The 17,592-nt window shown below is 44.3% G+C and overlaps 2 protein-coding genes and 1 long non-coding RNA gene across 23 annotated transcripts in view; 1 reads left to right on the top strand and 2 right to left on the bottom strand.

The window, feature by feature from the left end:
- MTSS1 (MTSS I-BAR domain containing 1) overlaps window positions 1-7,721 on the top strand; it is a 149,501-nt gene extending 141,780 nt beyond the window's left edge. For 11 of the 21 annotated variants that reach the window (XM_083516675.1, XM_083516681.1, XM_083516685.1 and 8 more), the window contains 3 exons: window positions 1,825-1,989; window positions 3,249-3,411; window positions 4,252-7,721. In XM_083516675.1, coding sequence (XP_083372801.1) covers window positions 1,825-1,989; window positions 3,249-3,411; window positions 4,252-4,937 — 1,014 coding nt within the window. In that variant the 3' untranslated portion in view covers window positions 4,938-7,721. Of the gene's footprint in view, window positions 1-1,824; window positions 1,990-3,248; window positions 3,421-4,251 lie in introns of all 21 variants that reach the window. The other 10 variants (XM_083516686.1, XM_083516680.1, XM_083516683.1 and 7 more) reach the window with 1 other exon arrangement.
- Window positions 7,722-9,231: 1,510 nt separating this feature from the next.
- On the bottom strand, window positions 9,232-16,544 carry NDUFB9 (NADH:ubiquinone oxidoreductase subunit B9). Its single transcript, XM_083517057.1, has 5 exons — window positions 16,497-16,544; window positions 15,505-15,674; window positions 12,006-12,198; window positions 9,955-10,068; window positions 9,232-9,487 (listed from the first exon to the last, which is right to left on the bottom strand). Exons 1-5 carry the CDS (start codon window positions 16,527-16,529, stop codon window positions 9,356-9,358), a joined length of 642 nt encoding a protein of 213 aa, XP_083373183.1. The 5' UTR covers window positions 16,530-16,544; the 3' UTR covers window positions 9,232-9,355.
- LOC310713280 lies at window positions 14,136-15,490 on the bottom strand. Its single transcript, XR_014529181.1, has 2 exons — window positions 14,849-15,490; window positions 14,136-14,510 (listed from the first exon to the last, which is right to left on the bottom strand). It is a non-coding gene; the product is annotated as an uncharacterized lncRNA (long non-coding RNA).
- Window positions 16,545-17,592: the final 1,048 nt, after the last annotated feature.

Consider the following 17,592-nt stretch of genomic DNA (forward strand, 5'->3'; position numbering starts at 1 on the left):
TGTAACTTACGTTATTCTTTTTACCATGTGCACACACATGAAGTCTTCCTGCTTGAAGACTCCATCAGTTAACATTTGCCTAATGTACAGTTGGTGTCAAATGAGTCAATTTACTAGGTTTCTAGATTGCTTTGAAAGGAGCACATTTGTTGGGAAGGAAGAAGGGGAGAAATGTATCTGCAGTGCCCCGGGCAACCCATTATTTGTCTGTCTGGCCTGAGAATCTGTTGGGAACGAGGGTGCAGATACGAGTCCCAGACACTTGCATGCTATTTTGGTTTTGAAAGGTGCCTACCTGTGTACTTCCCTTTCTGAAATACACACCAGGAGTTGACCAAAGCAGGAGTGTTTCTGCTTATTTTAAAGGGGTACGTGGCCAATTAACACCCAGGTCACCTTTCAGAAATGGTGTGCTTTTGGATTTGGGTATCCTTACCTGGGTTCAAAACATGGCATGAGAAACTGCCCTCATCTAGACGACGTAACAATGCACTGGGCTGAGTTTACATTTGAACTTAAAGTACTTTCGTCTTATTAAATGAATATTCACTGACAAAGTGATTTTTAAAAGGCCTTCATATGAAGCGGCACCCCCACCTACCCGCTAATATTTACTTTGTGTGAATAAGTCGGAGCTCCATGCTATTTACAGAAGCAGGGTATTTACTGGATTGGAGGAAGGCTGGGGAGGTTCAGCTCTTGCTAATAGATCTCCAGACCTGCATAGAAGTAAAAACTTGAGAGAGAGAAAGAGCCTGCCAGTTTATTCTCTCCCTTACATCTTAAGGGAGCTTAATATATCAGTCCTGCTTTGTCTCCAAACAAGATCTGGTTGCAAGGCTGATACCCATAGCAAGGACTCTTCCCTTTAGTGCAAATCCCTGGCACTTTTCAGATGTTTAAAGTTCCTCACATATTTATCTCAGTAATGCTTACAACTGCCTTGCCAGGGACATTTGTATTAGAACATCCCCCTTACTTCAAATTAGGGTCAAGGAGGTTTGATCTTGCCCTTAACAAATAAGCCTGAACATTATCTATTTATGGGGAAATGGTGATGGTTTGTTACCTGGGGTAGCTTTTGAAGTTACACATTTGTGGGGAGGGGGACAGGAAGCACAGATGTTTCATTCTTCCAGTTCTCTGCAGCGTTTTTAATGTCTGTTGCCTCTCCGTTGAACAGCTGTGCATTCCTATCCTGTCCCCCAAACCCTCCCACCCATTGGCCCAATCACATTAAAATGACGCCATGTTTCTGGCGCTTTATTTTTATCAGTGTGGCTGTAAAATAATTTTTTTAAAAAAAAACCCAATTATTTCCTCCTTCAGCCATTTGGAAAGGGCCTTTGTGTGTTGGCAGCTTATTCCTCAAAATGGAGATTTCCCCAGCTATATATTAAAATAGGCTTAGGAAAACCAAGGTTTTATGAAATCCTAGCAATTGGAGCCAACAAAGTTGACTTCCTTTCGCTGCATTTCCTCCCCTGTCTGCTCTAGAGGGTTGGGAGAAACCCCAGAACAGATCAAGGGGTTTTTTTTGGGGGGGGGGGGGAGAGAGGGACTCTCATCCTCAGCTTCCTAAGCCATCACTTAGGAAGCTGAGATCATTACACCAGTCACTGACTCACTGCTGTGCTGTTGCTCCTGCAATGGAGTCAACCTGGCCTGTGCCTTGCTTTGAAGGCAAAGCTGTACATGAGTTCAGAAAAACAACATCTTAAGACTGGTGACTTTCCTTTAATAAAAAGCAGAGAGCCCAGCACGTATCTTTGCGGAGAATATGCAATCTGCGTAAACTTTTGACTAATGGGTTTTTTTCTCTAGGATTGGGCTAAGCCAGGTCCTTATGACCAGCCCTTGGTAAATACTTTGCAACGCCGGAAGGAAAAACGAGAAGGAGACCCCGCCGGGGGAGCACAGAGTGGACCGGCTCTGGCAACCGAGGAAGCTCAGAGACCTCGGAGCATGACTGTGTCGGCTGCCCCAAGGGTGAGACTCGGTTGTTCTTTGTTGTGTCCCCAGTAGACCTGTTCATCCAGTACCAAATGGGCCCAACTGAGCCCCAATGGTCTTCTGAGTTGCACAAACATTTGCTGCTTATCATAGAATCATAGAGTTGGAAGGGTCCCAAAGGTCATCCACTCCAGCCCTCTGCAATCTTGGAATCTTGGCTAAAGCATCCGTGACAGATGGCCATCCAACCTCTGCTTAAAACAAGGAAGGAAGGAGCCCACATCCTCCTGAGAGAGCCCGCTCCACTGTCGGCCAGCTCTTACTGTTGCGCTTACTTACAGAGCTTGAACACTTACCGTATTTTTCGCCCCATAAGATGCACCTGACCATAACACGCACCTAGTTTTTAGAGCAGGAAAACAACAAGAAAAATATTCTGAACGAAACAGTGGATGTATGATTTTTGTGGTTCATGCTGTGGCCACAGACATGTGATCTGATGGTGAGTTTGGGGTAGCCCAATGCAAAAATCCTGCGAATCCATGTGGATCCATGCTTTGTAACCACAGTTTTGCACCATTGCAGCCTCAGGAAACAGTGGATACATGATTTTTTTGGTGCAGGGTGTACCCATGGACATGCTATGTGATCTAATGGTGACCCAGTGTAAAAATCCTGAGGATCCATGGGCTTTTACCTTCCCCCTCCCAGGAAGCCTCCGCTAGCGTCCCTCATCTCTCTCCTGATCCCACCGATCAGCTGTTTCCTTTCAACACTCCCTTCCCTCTTGTTTGCCGTAGTGTCTTTTCCTTACCTGGAGCAGTTTTCTGCTCCTCCTTTTCTTCTAATTTCTCTCCTTATTGCTTTAGTCTTCCTGTCCCCCCCCCCCCCTTTGCAAGTTTGCTGTCTTTACCTCTAGCGTCCCTTATCTCTCCCCCCGATCGGCAAACGATCAGCGGCTTTGTTTCAACACCCACCTCCCTCTTTCAAAAAAGAAGAAGAAAAAGAAGCATGATCTGCTTTTTGCCCCTGGGTAATTTGGCTCCAGGGACCACACATTCGCTCCATAAGATGCACAGACATTTTCCCTTACTTTTTAGGAAGGAAAAAATGTGTCTTATGGAGCGAAAAATACAGTACTTTGTGACATTTTGGTTGGTCTGATCATCTAACGGGAATAATTTTGTAATAATCTGCTTTGTGCGGAAGGGGTCGTCACAGCAAGAGACCCTTGGGGATCATCCTAGCTATCCCTGTTCCGCAATCCTAACAAGAGGCCTCTCTTGTCCTTTTAGCAAGGAGAGGAGATGGAGGCCTGCGAAGAGCTAGCTCTGGCTCTGACTCGAGGGCTGCAGCTGGACACCCAGAGGAGCAGCCGGGATTCCCTGCAGTGTTCCAGCGGCTACAGCACCCAAACGACCACACCTTGCTGCTCAGAGGACACCATCCCCTCGCAAGGTAAGCAATGTGCGTGTCCATTTTTTGCTTCTTTGGAACGGCCAAGCCAAGAAAGTTGCTGCACCTCTCAAGCCTTCTGCATGCTGCAGACTTTGTGCATTTTACAAAGGCTCATCATGCGTTGAAGAGATGGTAGTAAGGAGAGCTGAAAAGAACGTTGTTATTTCACATCTGACAACCAATATGTCCCTTTGGTTTCAGATAGGACATGGGTAGAAGAGTCTAAAAGCCCAGGACACGAAATTTCATATCCCTCTAGCAGTTACGGTGGCTCATTTGCCAGGAGTAATGTATTTAGCATTAACTCTGGAAAAGTTACATAAACCTTGGTTCTCGAATGGCTTGGCTCCCGAACGCCACAAACCCAGAATTATGTGTTCCGGTTTGTGAACGTTTTTTGGAAGCTGAACTTCCGACGCAGCTTACACTTGACTGCAGGAAGCCACTGTAGCCAATCAGAAGCTGCGCCTTGGTTTCCGAACGGTTCCCGGAGTTGAACGGACTCCTGGAATGGATTAAGTTTGACAACCGAAGTACCGCTGTACAGTGGTACCTCGGGTTAAGAACTTAATTCGTTCTGGAGGTCTGTTCTTAACCTGAAACTGTTCTTAACCTGAGGTAACACTTTAGCTAATGGGGCCTCCCGCTGCCGCTGGAGCACGATTTCTGTTCTCATCCTGAAGCAAAGTTCTTAACACGAGGTACCACTGTACTCAATTCTGAGCAGACCAAGCCTCCTGTGTAAATTTTGCTCATCCTGCTGCAGCTAGCGGCAGTGAAATAAAAGCTTGCAGCAGTTGAAGAGTCGTAGTTTCCTGACTTGCCTTTTTCCACCCCCAGTTTCGGACTACGACTATTTCTCCGTCAGCGGGGACCAAGAGCCGGAGCAGCAGGAATTTGACAAGTCTTCAACTATTCCGAGAAACAGCGACATCAGCCAGTCGTACCGCCGCATGTTTCACGCCAAGCGCCCTGCGTCCACCGCAGGCCTCCCCACCACCCTTGGGCCTGTGCTGGTGACTCCCGGCGTGGCGACCATCCGGCGGACCCCTTCCACCAAACCGACGGTCCGGCGTGGGACCATAGGGGCAGGGCCGATACCCATCAAGACGCCCGTGATTCCGGTCAAGACGCCAACCGTCCCAGACATGCCGGGGGGGCTGCCCAGTGTGCCAAGCGGGGCTGAAGAAAGCCCTGAGCAAAGCCCGGAGGCCGGAGGCGGCAATTCGGTTGGAGTCGGTGCAGCCTTGCCGTGGAGCGGTCAGGCACCCGCCAACCCTCCCGCTGTGAGCCAGAAGCCGAGTGCCGGAGAGGAGCAGAGACAGGGTGCCGGGGAAAGGGAAGGAGAGCCCGGAGAAAGGGAGAGCCCCAACATGACTGCTCCCCCATGCCAGCCGGTGCCCCAGTTGGGGGACCAGAATATCGGAGAAGCCCCGCAAGGCGAAGACATGCTCAATGCGATTCGCCGGGGCGTGAAGCTGAAGAAGACCACCACAAATGACCGCTCAGCGCCCCGCATTTCCTAGACGCTGGACCACTGCCAGTTGACCAGCTTAACAGAGACTACCTGATGAAACCGACTGTCTGTCCATTCCACTGTACAATCAGAATTTGCAGGATGCTCATTAGCAAAGCAGCTGGAAACGTTCTTTAAAATGGAGGGCAGCGGGGGTGGGAGGAGGGAGGGAACCTGCAAACTAAAACGCTTAAGGCACAGCCTCTTTCTGATATTTTTATTTTTAAATTTTTTTGTAAATACTGCTGATTATTATTTTTTTCCTGCACATTTTTAACCTGAGTTTCCCTTTTGATTTTTTTCCCCCTGAAGGTGCCAAATCCTGTGTAACTTTTTTATAAACACTTTGTACAAAACAAAAGGAAAAAAAAGTTTTACATGCGTGCAAAGAAGATCAAGTAGCTTAAACTTCGGCATGGAGAGAGTGGTAGTAATGCATTCTCGCTCTCCCCGGGAATTTTTATTTTTTATTTTTTTTTGCAAAGCACCTTGTCATGAGAAGGATGCGAAAACCAGCTTTTGTTTTTTAACGTACGAAGGACGTGGCAAGAAACAGGTCCTCGCTGAAGTACAGTGACTTTTTTTTATGTTTGAAAGGCAGGAAACAGCAGCTGATTGATTAAAGCAATATATAGTGGAAGAGAGAGAGGGGGAGAGCCTGTAATTGGTTAGTATTTAGGGGATAGGAGAAGGGGAGGGACTTTACTGTTGCACAAAAGTAGCTTAGCGGTAGCTTCAAGATACATGCGTCCCAATAAGCCATATTGGATTGCAGTGTTTGTTTATGTAGGAAGTATATGGGCGCTTTACACTAGGAACACCTCCTGTGTTTAGCCTCTCCCATTAAAAATTGTCAAGGCTCCATAAGATCTCCTGCCTAAGAAGAGCCTCTGTGGACTATTCCTTTTAATAATCATAATTTGTATTATTCCACCCCACCCTTGTCTTCAGGACTGCACAAGCAACAACTTTTGTCAAGTCATGCCATCTTAAGCCAGGTTAGACTTAAGAACCTTTTTTTTGTTTTCTCCCTTCACGTTGTCTCGTTTTTTTTTCCTTTTTTCTTTTGTTAGGGGACAGTAACGAAGAAGTGGAGAGAAAGAAATGCGTAGACTTGAAAAGGGTTGTGGTGGGGAGATTTACCAGGGAGTTCTTAGTTAAAAACTTCTCATTAAACTGGCTATGCTCAGCAGGCTGGGCAGCTTAACAAACAAACAGCAAACACCCCACTAGTTTTGAGGAAACAACTTGATCTGATGGGGAACCAGCTGAGAATTCTGATGAAATGAGAAACGTTTATCGCAAGGGGCCTGTTTTTCCTTCTCTTAAGTGACATTTTGGGTTGGCTTTTTTCATAAATGCTAAAAGCTTTGGGGGAATGCGGGAGGGAACGTGCACACAGCTTTGCTTTTTTTATTTATTACAGGGGTTACGGGGGGGTTGAACTTTTTTTTTTTAAAGAGACTTCTTAGCAACAAATTTTAGGAAAGCTGTTAATAAATTTATAGATGGGGTTTTTTTTCCTTCTCTTTTCTTAACATGAAAATTGCTGTGATTATAATCCATTTCATGGGGTCGGTAGAAAACGTGCATCACTCGTGCACCACGGGTGTGCTGCAGTTTTGTGGGTTGTGTCTTTTTCTTTTAAAGCATTCTGCAGTCTAAACGAATACCGTCTGCCTTATCTCTATATGGGCAACGCAAGCGGAATTAACGGATCAACAGACCTGCGTGTTGGTGGTTGCAGAGAAGTAGCCCCTACAGCGGGAGGAGCTCATTTGGGCGTATGCTCACACATCTCCTCCTCCACGGACATTCTTGAGACTCCTATTGGCTGCCATCTTGCCTACATAACCTCTTATGCTTTAAATACATAACTGCATTGGATGTGAGACGTATTGTAAAACTGTTATAGTCACTGTGTTCTATATACATTTACACTGCTGTGGTTGCTTAACACTTTTTTAAGTTATGGCTTCAGAAGCAAAACAAAAAACACAAGACAAAAAAAGCATGATCTTTAATTGATAAACCTCTCCCTTGATGAAAAACAAGCTCCTTATTACTTCGAAACATACATTAAAACAAGTAGTGCCTCTGGTATAATTAAGCCCACCCAATCTTGATGAAATAGCGGATGCGTTCTGCAAATGATGCTTCAAGATCTTTTCCCCATCACTAAACTGAGGTGGGGCGGGGAAAACAATAATTGGACTAAAATGGATGCAGGGGGTCACGATCATCTCCTGGCAAGCTTCATGTTGAAATCAGCTGGCATTTCACAAGGGCTCAGCAGTACTCTTGTATAATTCCCGTTAGTTTTTGTGGGGCTTGGGCAGGAGAAATTCCTGATGGATTGGATCCAAAAGGTATACAAAACATTTTTCTTTTTTAAAATCCAGCTGTACTCAAGAAGTGCAGCTCCTCTTTAGTTCTTTAAACACTAGGATTTACTCTTGGTTTAAAATTTTATTATCAAAACTGTTGCCAAAATTCAATGTTTAGGGTGTAACAAACCACTTTGATTCATTCTGTTGGGTTTAATTTTTTTTTGGTGTGTGTTCCTTGCCTATTGTAAAAGCAGTGTCACCGTTTTTTAAAGGAAAAGATGTTTCTAATGGTAAGTTATTGTGGTTTAGTTGCTAGTTTGTACTGAGAGTTGACCTCTCCCCTCATGCTTTTTTGTTCTGAATTGCTATAAATAAAAAATTGCTGTTAACTGTGTTACCCTTCTACATTGTAATGATTGCTTCAGCCTATATTACAAATAAAGACCTGCTACTAAACCTCCTCATATTTTAGTTGCCTAATCTTACTCCATGACCCCCATTTCAATAAAAGGTATTGCCACTATGCCTTTTAAAACACCAGCGTATTATATAGCAAAGTATGAACTGGGCGTTAACCACAAAACTGACACACAGAAAAAAAGGAACATTTCATTGCAGGTAAGAGAAGTGTGTTTGAATATTCCATATACCTTCCAGTGTAGTGTATTCACCTGATATTGCAGCCTTCCATTTGCAGCCACAAGAATAAAATTCTATGTCTTTTTCCCCTGCCTTCCCATCAAAGCATGCCCAAGGCAGCCAACAAAGCAGCGTGACCCACATTTTGTGGACTTCCCAGTACAAAGTGGATGGTATAACATAGCTGCATCTCACTGTACTTGGTTTTAAAGAGGGTCCAATTGCACAGCTTGATGATTGAAGAAAATATGAACTGTAGCAGTACAAGAACTTAGGCTTGCATATCAAGACATCCTCTTTCACCCCTTGCCTACCTTCCCCACCCTGATTGTAGGAAATCATTGTGCTAATAGGATGACTTTGTTTGATACAACCCTATCAAAATAAGTTTATCTTCATCAACAAGGGCTTCATACATTGAATGCTTTCTCATAGGTTTAGTGTGAAATGGCTATTGAACTATATAAAAACAGAGTCTGAATTCTGGAGGTGACCTGGGCATGGTATGTAGAGGCTATTTGCTCTGGAACAAGGATGGGGAAACTCCAGATGTTGAGGTCCTACAGCTTCCATTATCATTTGCCATAGCAGCTGAGGCTGATGGCTGCCACAACATCCTCTGTAAAGACAAAAGGTTCACCACCCCTCTTTTAGAGCAATAATATAATCTTGAGTGGCAGTCCATGGCCCAGGTCTGTTGCGTTTCATATCCACTACTGCTCCCATAAGGCAATTCCTAACCTATACAGAGAACCAGACTGCTTAAGAAGGGCAGAGTGCCAACACACTCATCGTTCCCCACCAATATCTGGAGGATAAGGACTCCCAAGAATACAATAACTGGGCAATGGGGCGGCTGTTTTAAACAGGGTGTCCCTACTTTGGGAGAAACTGTTTTGTGCGTTGGGTTGTCATGCCAACTATGCGATTCAAACTCGCCCAAGCGTTAATCTGCTCAACTTCTGGAAGCAGCATAAGAGGAAGACATTAGAAACAGTTCCAGGTAGGGGGTTCCATAATTAAAGAGCTACTCTTCTCCCTGCATATACCGATACTAAAACAACATACAGTGGTACCTCGGGTTAAGTACTTAATTCGTTCTGGAGGTCTGTTCTTAACCTGAAACTGTTCTTAACCGGAAGCACCACTTTAGCTAATGGGGCCTCCCGCTGCTGCTACGCCACTGCTGCGCGATTTCTGTTCTCATCCGGAAGCAAAGTTCTTAACCCGAGGTACTATTTCTGGGTTAGCGGAGTCGGTAACCTGAGGTACCACTGTACTGAGGAAGATGAGGTGCCACCATAGTCCACACTTAAATGTTCACACGAACGCCACTGATTGACACTGAACTTTATTTTATTGGGTACATGTACCACAGTAATGCATGCAGACATTCTTTTTACTGGTAGGGCTTCATCTCCTCTTGGAGAAGTGTTTTTGTACATGGAAAGTTGATTTTTTATGCTGGACGCTCCCGTGGCCTAGTGACATACTGCCACCACAGGGGAGGCAGGTGTCCCTCCTTCCGCGCTGGAGGCAGGGCTTCCGTCTTGGGCCCATCTGCTGGGGTTTCTTCTTGAAGCTGCTGAACCTAGAGAGTGAAACCAAGTCAGTAGCCACCAAGAGTACATCTCCAAGAATTTATTTATATAGAGTTGCCCACTTCAAGCTTGGTGCCCATACATTTCCACAGGAGACTATAGCAATGCATGCTTGTGTCCTGCTGGACTGAACATGTATCAGAAAGTTTCCCATGCCAAGATAAGATGGAAGTACTAACTGGTATCCTGAGCGGGGAGAGAAGAAGCAATCCAGATTAGCCACTTAATTTGGGATGGGCAACATGCCACTGAAATGCAGTGCTGTGCATTTGCAAAGTCAGAATGAGCTTTCAAAGATGATAATGAGGTATCTAGGCCTCATGGTAATGACGACATTTGAAGACAGGTTGTTAGGAAACAAGCAGAATGTTTAAATATATGCGACTGCCATTTTTTTTCTTTCTCAACACACAGAAATCTACACTGCAGTACATGTAGTAGAAGCAGCAAGACAAACCTCTTTCTCCCAGCTTTCCATCCTCAGCTTCTTCCACTGCTCTCTCTTGGCAAAGTAGTCAGGATACATTGCCTTCTCTGAAGGATGCCATAAATCTAGGAACCATTCGGGTGCCTGTCAGATTGGAAACCAGACCATGACTTAAAACACTGCAATAACAATGTAGGCAAAGATTGCTTGTCTCTTAGAAGGCACAATGTTTCTCCTGTAATGCTTCAATGTGCTCCTTTGTTTAAGAGGCTAGTTTAATAAAGACCCAGTAGACTAGTTTAATAAAGACCTAGCAATTTTTAGGCTTGAATTGCTGCAATGTGCAGTTTAAACCAAATTGAGAAGAAAGAATTACAAGGTGTGCACCCCATTGCGGGGCTTCATTTCTATGAGTCAACTTGTGCCACACAACTACTCTTCAGTCAGAAGATCCTACAATAAAATACTGGACTATAGTCAGGAGAGCCAATAGAATAAGTATCATCTCTCCACCTTCCAAAAGACTCTCAGTGAGCCTAAACGAAGAGGGAAGAGGCCATAGCTTGCCGGAGCTCAGTGCGAGAGCTTTCTTTGTATGCAAAAGGTCCCTGTTCAGTCCCCACCATCTCCATGTTGGAGCGAGCAGCATGGCTGGTAAGACACAGGACAGGTCTACATCTGACTACAAGACAGCTTCACATACCCAATGAAAAATATTATACATTTCCTTATGGGCTCCTATGGCAGCATACTGAGCAGCTACTAGAAAAGAAGAAATTTCGCCATCCAACTCATTTGGTAGAGGTATGGGCAGAACTACCTCACTTTCCACATGAATGGTTGGTTGCCAGGGACCATTTGGGCATGCACTACCTGAAGGAGCGTCTCCACCCCCATCGTTCTACCCGGACACTGAGGTCCAGCACAGAGGGCCTTCTGGCGGTTCCCTCACTGGGAGAAGCCAAGTTACAGGGAACCAGGCAGAGGGCCTTCTCGGTAGTGGCACCCACCCTGTGGAACGCCCTCCCACCAGATGTCAAAGAGAACAACAATTACCAGGCTTTTAGAAGACATCTGAAGGCAGCCCTGTTTAGGGAAGCTTTTAATGTTTGATGTATTACAGTATTTTAATATTCTTTTGGAAGCCGCCCAGAGTGGCTGGGGAAGCCCAGCCAGATGGGCGGGGTATAAATAATAAATTATTATTATTATTATTAGTAGTAGTAGTAGTAGTAGTAGTAGTAGTAGTAGGGTTCCAGTGACCCGCAATCACTCCCACCCGTTAAAATGATGGATCTTCTGGATACAGTGGTACCTCGGGTTAACTACTTAATTCGTTCTGGAGGTCCGTTCTTAAACTGAAACTGTTCTTAACCTGAAGCACCGCTTTAGCTAATGGGGTCTCCCGCTGCCGCTGCACGATTTCTGTTCTCATCCTGAAGCAAAGTTCTTAACCTGAAGCACAATTCCTGGGTTAGTGGAGTCTGTAACCTGAAGCGTATGTAACCACAGGTACCACTGTAATATGGTGGTTCTGCTGCTTCTGAAGCCGATAATGTGAGCTATTTAAAGGATGCACATCTAACCCTCCAGCTTGTACTCCTCTTCAGCATGGATGAGAGTGACAGTAGGATCAATGCAGCAGGTATTTGTATAATGGCAGAAGCAGCGCTGCTCAGTGCATCCATCTTCTTGCTTTTAGGAGGCACATAGGTTCCCCCTTTTGATAATACTTTATTGGAAGACAACTTCTGTGTTCTAGCAAAAATTTGGTCTCCCTACCTCTCCATGACTCTTTGTTATGCCCAAGACCTGATACTTTTCTCGCTTACATTTTCCCATGTCTGAAGTATACTCCTGGAACTCAACGATTTCATTTTCTTTGGGAAAAGAAAACACATCAGCCCTTTCTTTTTCCCTTCTGACTGCTCAAAGGGTGGTGCGCCCCCCCCAATTTAGTGTACTTCTTGTACTAATCAATACTCTCTGTTGAAACTATGATAACTATCCCAAGCATGTGCACAGTGCTGTTTGCAACGGATTACGGAGGTTAGTTGCAAGTTGCCTTGTAATGTACTGACCTTGTAGCACTCGTATCTCTCATAAGATGTGCCTCCTGGAGCATCAGGAAAGATGTAAGGCTCAGAGTGTTTATTTTCCCAAAATTCTTGTTCACCAGCCAGCAACAACTTGGATGCTTTCACCATATCTTTTTCATCCTTATGTTCATCAAACCGTGCTCTCAGCAGGCAGGCGAAGAATCGATACCTGTCCCTGAGAATGCAAGGAAAAAGAAAAAGATAACCATCGTGAAATTACAGGTCCCCGATATAGGCCAATGAAGATATAATGCTGCCTGATCTCCCAATCACAGTTACTAGAGGGCTCCTCTGCTCCTTTCCGCTTCTCAAACACAAATCCCTTTCCCCTTTTTAGAGCTAACCATGGTTATTATTTTTTTATGAACCATTTTTTTAAAAATCCAGTCTGCATTTCGGTCATTTTATGACGCTGTTTTAACAATAGCTTTCTCTGATGTTGCTAACTTTTAATGTCAGTTTTACTATTTTATCACCATTTTAACAACTGTTCTCTGTAATGCATTTTATAATCTAAACTGAAAAGGTGTGTAACTATTGTAGTGACAGAAGTAGCCCTGTTTGTACGATTCTGCAGTCACTGAGAGTTAACGCACTGTCAGATAGCTACACACAGATTCCTCCATGGATAAAATGTCATGGGGCACCGTGTTCATAGGACACCCTGTAAAATCCACAACCACTTACCCAATTTTCCCAATGCACTAGATAAGAATTCTACTTAAGACTGTTATAATAGAACCATTTCTATGGAATGGCCACTAGAGGGATCTAGTGTGTAGATAATGTTTCACAAAATTAGAATTTTAGGCATAAAGCCCTAAACATTATCTAAGATTCTAAACATTAAAGCCCTAAACATTATCTAAGATTCTAAGTAGCTGTTATTTTGGCTCTTAAATACAGCTGTGCAGGGCTGTGAGGGGATTTACAGCCATGGATCACATTTTAAGCACAACTGAGCGTGCTAGACACTCCTGAAGACCTAAATATTCCCTGTATAGAAGGGAATTTAGCCCCATATTATTCTCGTCCCCTTTGGCAGCTTTTTCAGCTCTATAATATCGATTTTGAGATACAGACAGCAGAATTGTATACAAGTGTGTTCACACCACAGATTTGAATGACAGCTTTGGCTTTCCTAACAATCCCTAGAATAGAACTGGTCCTTTTTTACAAAGGTGCTGCACGGTGGCTTGACATTTTCACTGAGCTACACAACACTACCCCAATATCTAATTTCCTCGTTTGTCTACATGTGAAGATACGATTGATTTGTCCCCATGTATATCACTTGAAACTTACTTTCAACCTCATCTGTCATTTTGTTGCCCATTCACCCAGTCTGGAGCGATTCTTTTGCAGCTCTTTCCCGTCTGCTTTATTTTTCAACATCTTGAATAATACGGTATCATCTGCAACCTGGTCACCTCACTGCTCAGCCCTTTACTTTAAAAACATAGGTGCTCCTGAGGAATAGGGTGGTCAGGAAGCACAGTAAGGGGTAAACAATAATTAACACGGGAGCAAAGACAACAAGACCCGTGAGCTCATCTTAACCCTTGTTAAAATGATTTCAGGGAAATGCTCAAACCTCACCTGATCCCCTCAGCCCACCCACCAGCAAACATCAACAAATAACAGAAAAATCACAAAATGGGTGAGGAGAAAAGAAAGAGAAGGGGGGTGGGGGAACATTAGTACCAGAAATATTAAAAGGTAAAATTTTGCCATGTCAGAAAGCTTGACATACAAGGGATGTTGGCAAATGCATCATGTTTCTATGTGAAACACAATAGTAAAAAGTGTAATTAGAACTTTAGAGTGTTGGACTACAACTAGTCATCCCCAGGGTCAAAATCCTATTAGCTATGAAGCTCACAGTGACCTTGGGCCAATCACCATCTCTGAGCCTAGCTTTCCTAACAGGATTCACAGAAGGGCAATACCTTGATTAGGAATGTCTAGAAATTGTTCAGTTTGGTTGTGTATTATTTCATGTTTTATTTATTGCTTAGAATCACTTTTGTATGTTGTAGTTATGCATTTTTTCATATTATAAGCCACCTCCGGCATGGTTTGAACTGTGGAAAGGCAGAATACAAATAAAAGTATGTACGTATTTATTTATGTATGTATGTATAAATTAATACTATTAAGTCTTACCATGCTCTTTTTTGGAACAATGAAGCTCCCTTTTTACTTTTGGTCCTGCTATTACAGTACAGTGGTTCGCAGTACCACCCTGGTGTGGCAGCAAGATTCAAGGACAATCAATATTATTCACGTTCTTATGTAGCTGCATTATTTTATACTTTCTGGATGTCCTATTATAAATCAAGCATGGCTAGGAGTGGTTTCTTTTTGTTTCCCTTTTTAAAAAAATAAAATTTATTAAGGTTTATAGGGAAAAAATACAAAACTTGAAATATTTTCCCTTTTTTACCAAACCAAGACTTTCATACAGATACAATAAAAAAAAGAAAGCTTTGACTAGATGACCCTTGGGTCCCTTCCAACTCTAAGATTCTATGAAAAATTTAAAAATCGGAGAGTAAAGAACTTCCAATTCTTCATCCGTCCGCTATATAAAAACAATATTCACTGTTTTCCAAGGCATGTCTCATGAATTAAAAATCTTGTGTGTCGTGGGGAAAATTTTTTTCTGAAAGAATGGTCCTGAGAAAAAAGTTTGAGGACCACAGTCCGTGGGTCTACTTAATTTTAGATCACTGTTCACTACATCTGTTTGCGGACCACTTCAGCAGCGTTGGAAGTCATAAAACAAAGCTTTACAGCTTGTTTTCACCAGGTAAGAATCTGACCCATTGCTTCTTTCAGAGACTTGCATAGCCCACAAAAACTTTCAGAGACCTATAAGACTTATGTTTGTTTGGTTCTATGTTTTCAAGAGAATCCATCTTTTGGTTCTATGTTTTCAAGAGAATCCACATTTTGTGACTTTTAGAGATTTAGAAGATTTATGTTTATTTGGTTTTGCAGAGAGTGCATATTTCATATATTTCGTATTGTTCTATAAAGATTATATAGAGTTTATATTGACATCTCATTGTTGCACTTGGTCATCGTGTTGCCTTTGGATATTACTAGCTTTTGATTAAGCAGACCTGACTTACTATGCTCTTTTTTCCTTACCCCCCCTTTTTTTTTGGTTCAACGGGGCTCCCTTTTCCCCTTCTGGCCCTGCCTCGCAGGGTTGTTGTTGTTGTCCTGGCGAAATGGGAGGGCCGCGAGGAAGAGACACAGAAGCAACCACGAGAGAAGCTGCCCGGCCCCCCGAGAAGAAAGACAGGAAAGAGGCGGAATAAACGAAGGAGGTCTGAGCGAGGCCCTGTCACGGAGAAGGACAGAGGCCCTCCTTCTCCCTCGGACCCCGGCAGATAACGGGAGAGGGCGGCCAAAGAGAGGGGAGGGTCCCGAAAAGAGGGTGCCGGGGAGCAGCCCCCCCCCCGTCTCTCACCGGAAGATGCACCAGGACTCGAGGTGCCGCAGCGCCCGCTTGTAGAGACGCAGCACTTTCTGCTGGTGGGTCAGGTACGCCGCCATCTTGGCTGGGCCGCCAGCTTCTTCACCTTGCCAAGGAGGGCTCGCCGCAAGGGATCGTGGGAGGGTGACGTCAGAGGAAGCGGCCTATCCGGGCCGCCGTAGAGGCAGGGGGCTGGGGAATATAGAGATAGGAAAGAAGAATGTAGAGATAGGAAAGGGAAAGGGTAGAGTGGGGCGAAGACGCAGATAGAGATAAGGAATTTAGAGAAACGCACAGGTTAATTGGCAAAAAGCAGATGAGAGATACGGAGGCGCAGGTTACAGCAACAGCCAAGGCGACATTTTCCCACCTTCGCGGCATCAAGCAGTTGGTCCCTTACTTTTCCCGCCCCGACCATTTATTCACTCAAACTTCTTCCTAGGTCGTAGAAATGACTTGGTTTGACATTGTGGAGGCTTGCCGAAGGTTCCTGCAGAAGTAGACTGAAGTTGATGTTTGTGTGTGCTTTATTTTACAGTATTAAAAATGCCTAGCTTCGGATTATTTAGGTCAATCAGGACGTAGGACGTCAATGTATGTGACTAGTTGTCTTTTTCATCTTGCCAATACCACTGCTTCAGGTTTCCTCAGAGGCAAATATTCCCGCAAAAGCAAACAAGCAAAACCCACCCCAAGCTGCTCATTTGAAATTCATGAGTACTTCAAGTCCCAACTCCAAAGTTTAAAGGGGGGGCCGGCTGTTTCTGTGGTTCACTAATAGGCAAAATGCAGTGTTGTGTAGGAAAAGAAGCATTTGCTAATAGCTTTTATTCTTAAATAGACAGCCGCTCAACTTTGCTCTAAAACTAATTTGTTAGATGGTCAAACATGAAGGCTATGCAGACCTCTGCTTGCATTGTCCCATGAGGAATCTGAGGGAAGTATATTTTATTAAATACAGACATTGTATTTAATATTGTACTTACCTTTCCCGCCCCGACCTGGCCACAGTGATCCATGCGACGGTCACCTCCAGGCTTGATTATTGTAACTCACTCTACGCAGGGCTGCCCTTGAAGCTGTCCCAGAAACTCCAGCGGGTGCAGAATGCTGCAGCGAGGCTCCTCACAGGGTCTCTGCCATGGGAGCATATTCATCCAGTGCTTTTCCAGCTGCACTGGCTCCTGGTGGAGTACAGGCTCAGATTTAAGGTGCTGGTTTTGACCTTTAAAGCCCTTCACAGCCAGGACCCTCATACCTATGGGACCGCCTCTCCCGGTATGCCCCATGGAGAACCTTAAGGTCCATAAATAGCAACACCCTAGTGGTTCCGGGCCCTAAGGAAGTTAGATTAGCTTCAACCAGAACCAGGGCCTTTTCAACACTGGCTCCAGCCTGGTGGAACGCTCTGCCTCATGAGACCAGGGCCCTGAAGGATCTGATTTCTTTCCGCAGGGCCTGTAAGACAGCTGTTCCACCTGACCTTTGGCTTGGAGTCAATCTGATTCCCTCCCCCTCTTTTTTCCCCTTTCTCCTCCTGTGATGAGGCTGCATTTTAATGTTTTAATGTTGTATTTTAATCTTGTTTTAAAGTTGTATTCATTCAACTTGTTTTTATTATTGGTTGTTAGCTGCTCCCTTGGCTAAGGAGGGCGGGGTATAAATAAATGATGATAATGATGATGATGAAACTGGAGAAAGGCACAGGCCAATTGGCCAAAGGCAGATAGAGAAAAGGAATCAAGACAAATGCAGAGGCCAATGGGCAAAAAGCCAATGCTTCCCTTCAGGCTGCCCTGGGGGCTTTTGAAGTTGGCTCCACGATGTGAATTAGAAAATGTCACCACTGTAATTTATATCCCCATGAGCAAGCTGGGTGACCTTGGGGCCAGTCCCCTGCTATCCACCAGCCAGGATAAAACAGGGGCAGCAGGGTGGTGGAGGGAAACTATGTGCATTGGTAGCACCAAATGCGGCGAATTAATCAAATACATTAAATCAATAAAGTTAAGGGTTTTGTTTTTTTGCTTTATTACATTTCCATGCGGCTTGCCAACATTAAATTAACGAGAACATGCTAGG

This window comes from Podarcis liolepis (assembly GCF_965112155.1).
Source record: "Podarcis liolepis genome assembly, chromosome: 8".
Lineage (NCBI taxonomy): Eukaryota > Metazoa > Chordata > Lepidosauria > Squamata > Lacertidae > Podarcis > Podarcis liolepis.

What these genes read in the sequence shown, in the direction of transcription:
- NDUFB9 (XM_083517057.1), bottom strand. Translation starts at nt 16,529, where the DNA reads ATGGATCACTGTGGCCAGGTCGGGGCGGGAAAG. An exon ending in AGAGATACGAGTGCTACAAG is followed by an intron (nt 10,069 to 12,005) that starts GTCAGTACATTA and finishes CCAATCTGACAG; the next exon opens with GCACCCGAATGGTTCCTAGA. An exon ending in TGGAAAGCTGGGAGAAAGAG is followed by an intron (nt 9,488 to 9,954) that starts GTTTGTCTTGCT and finishes TTCACTCTCTAG; the next exon opens with GTTCAGCAGCTTCAAGAAGA.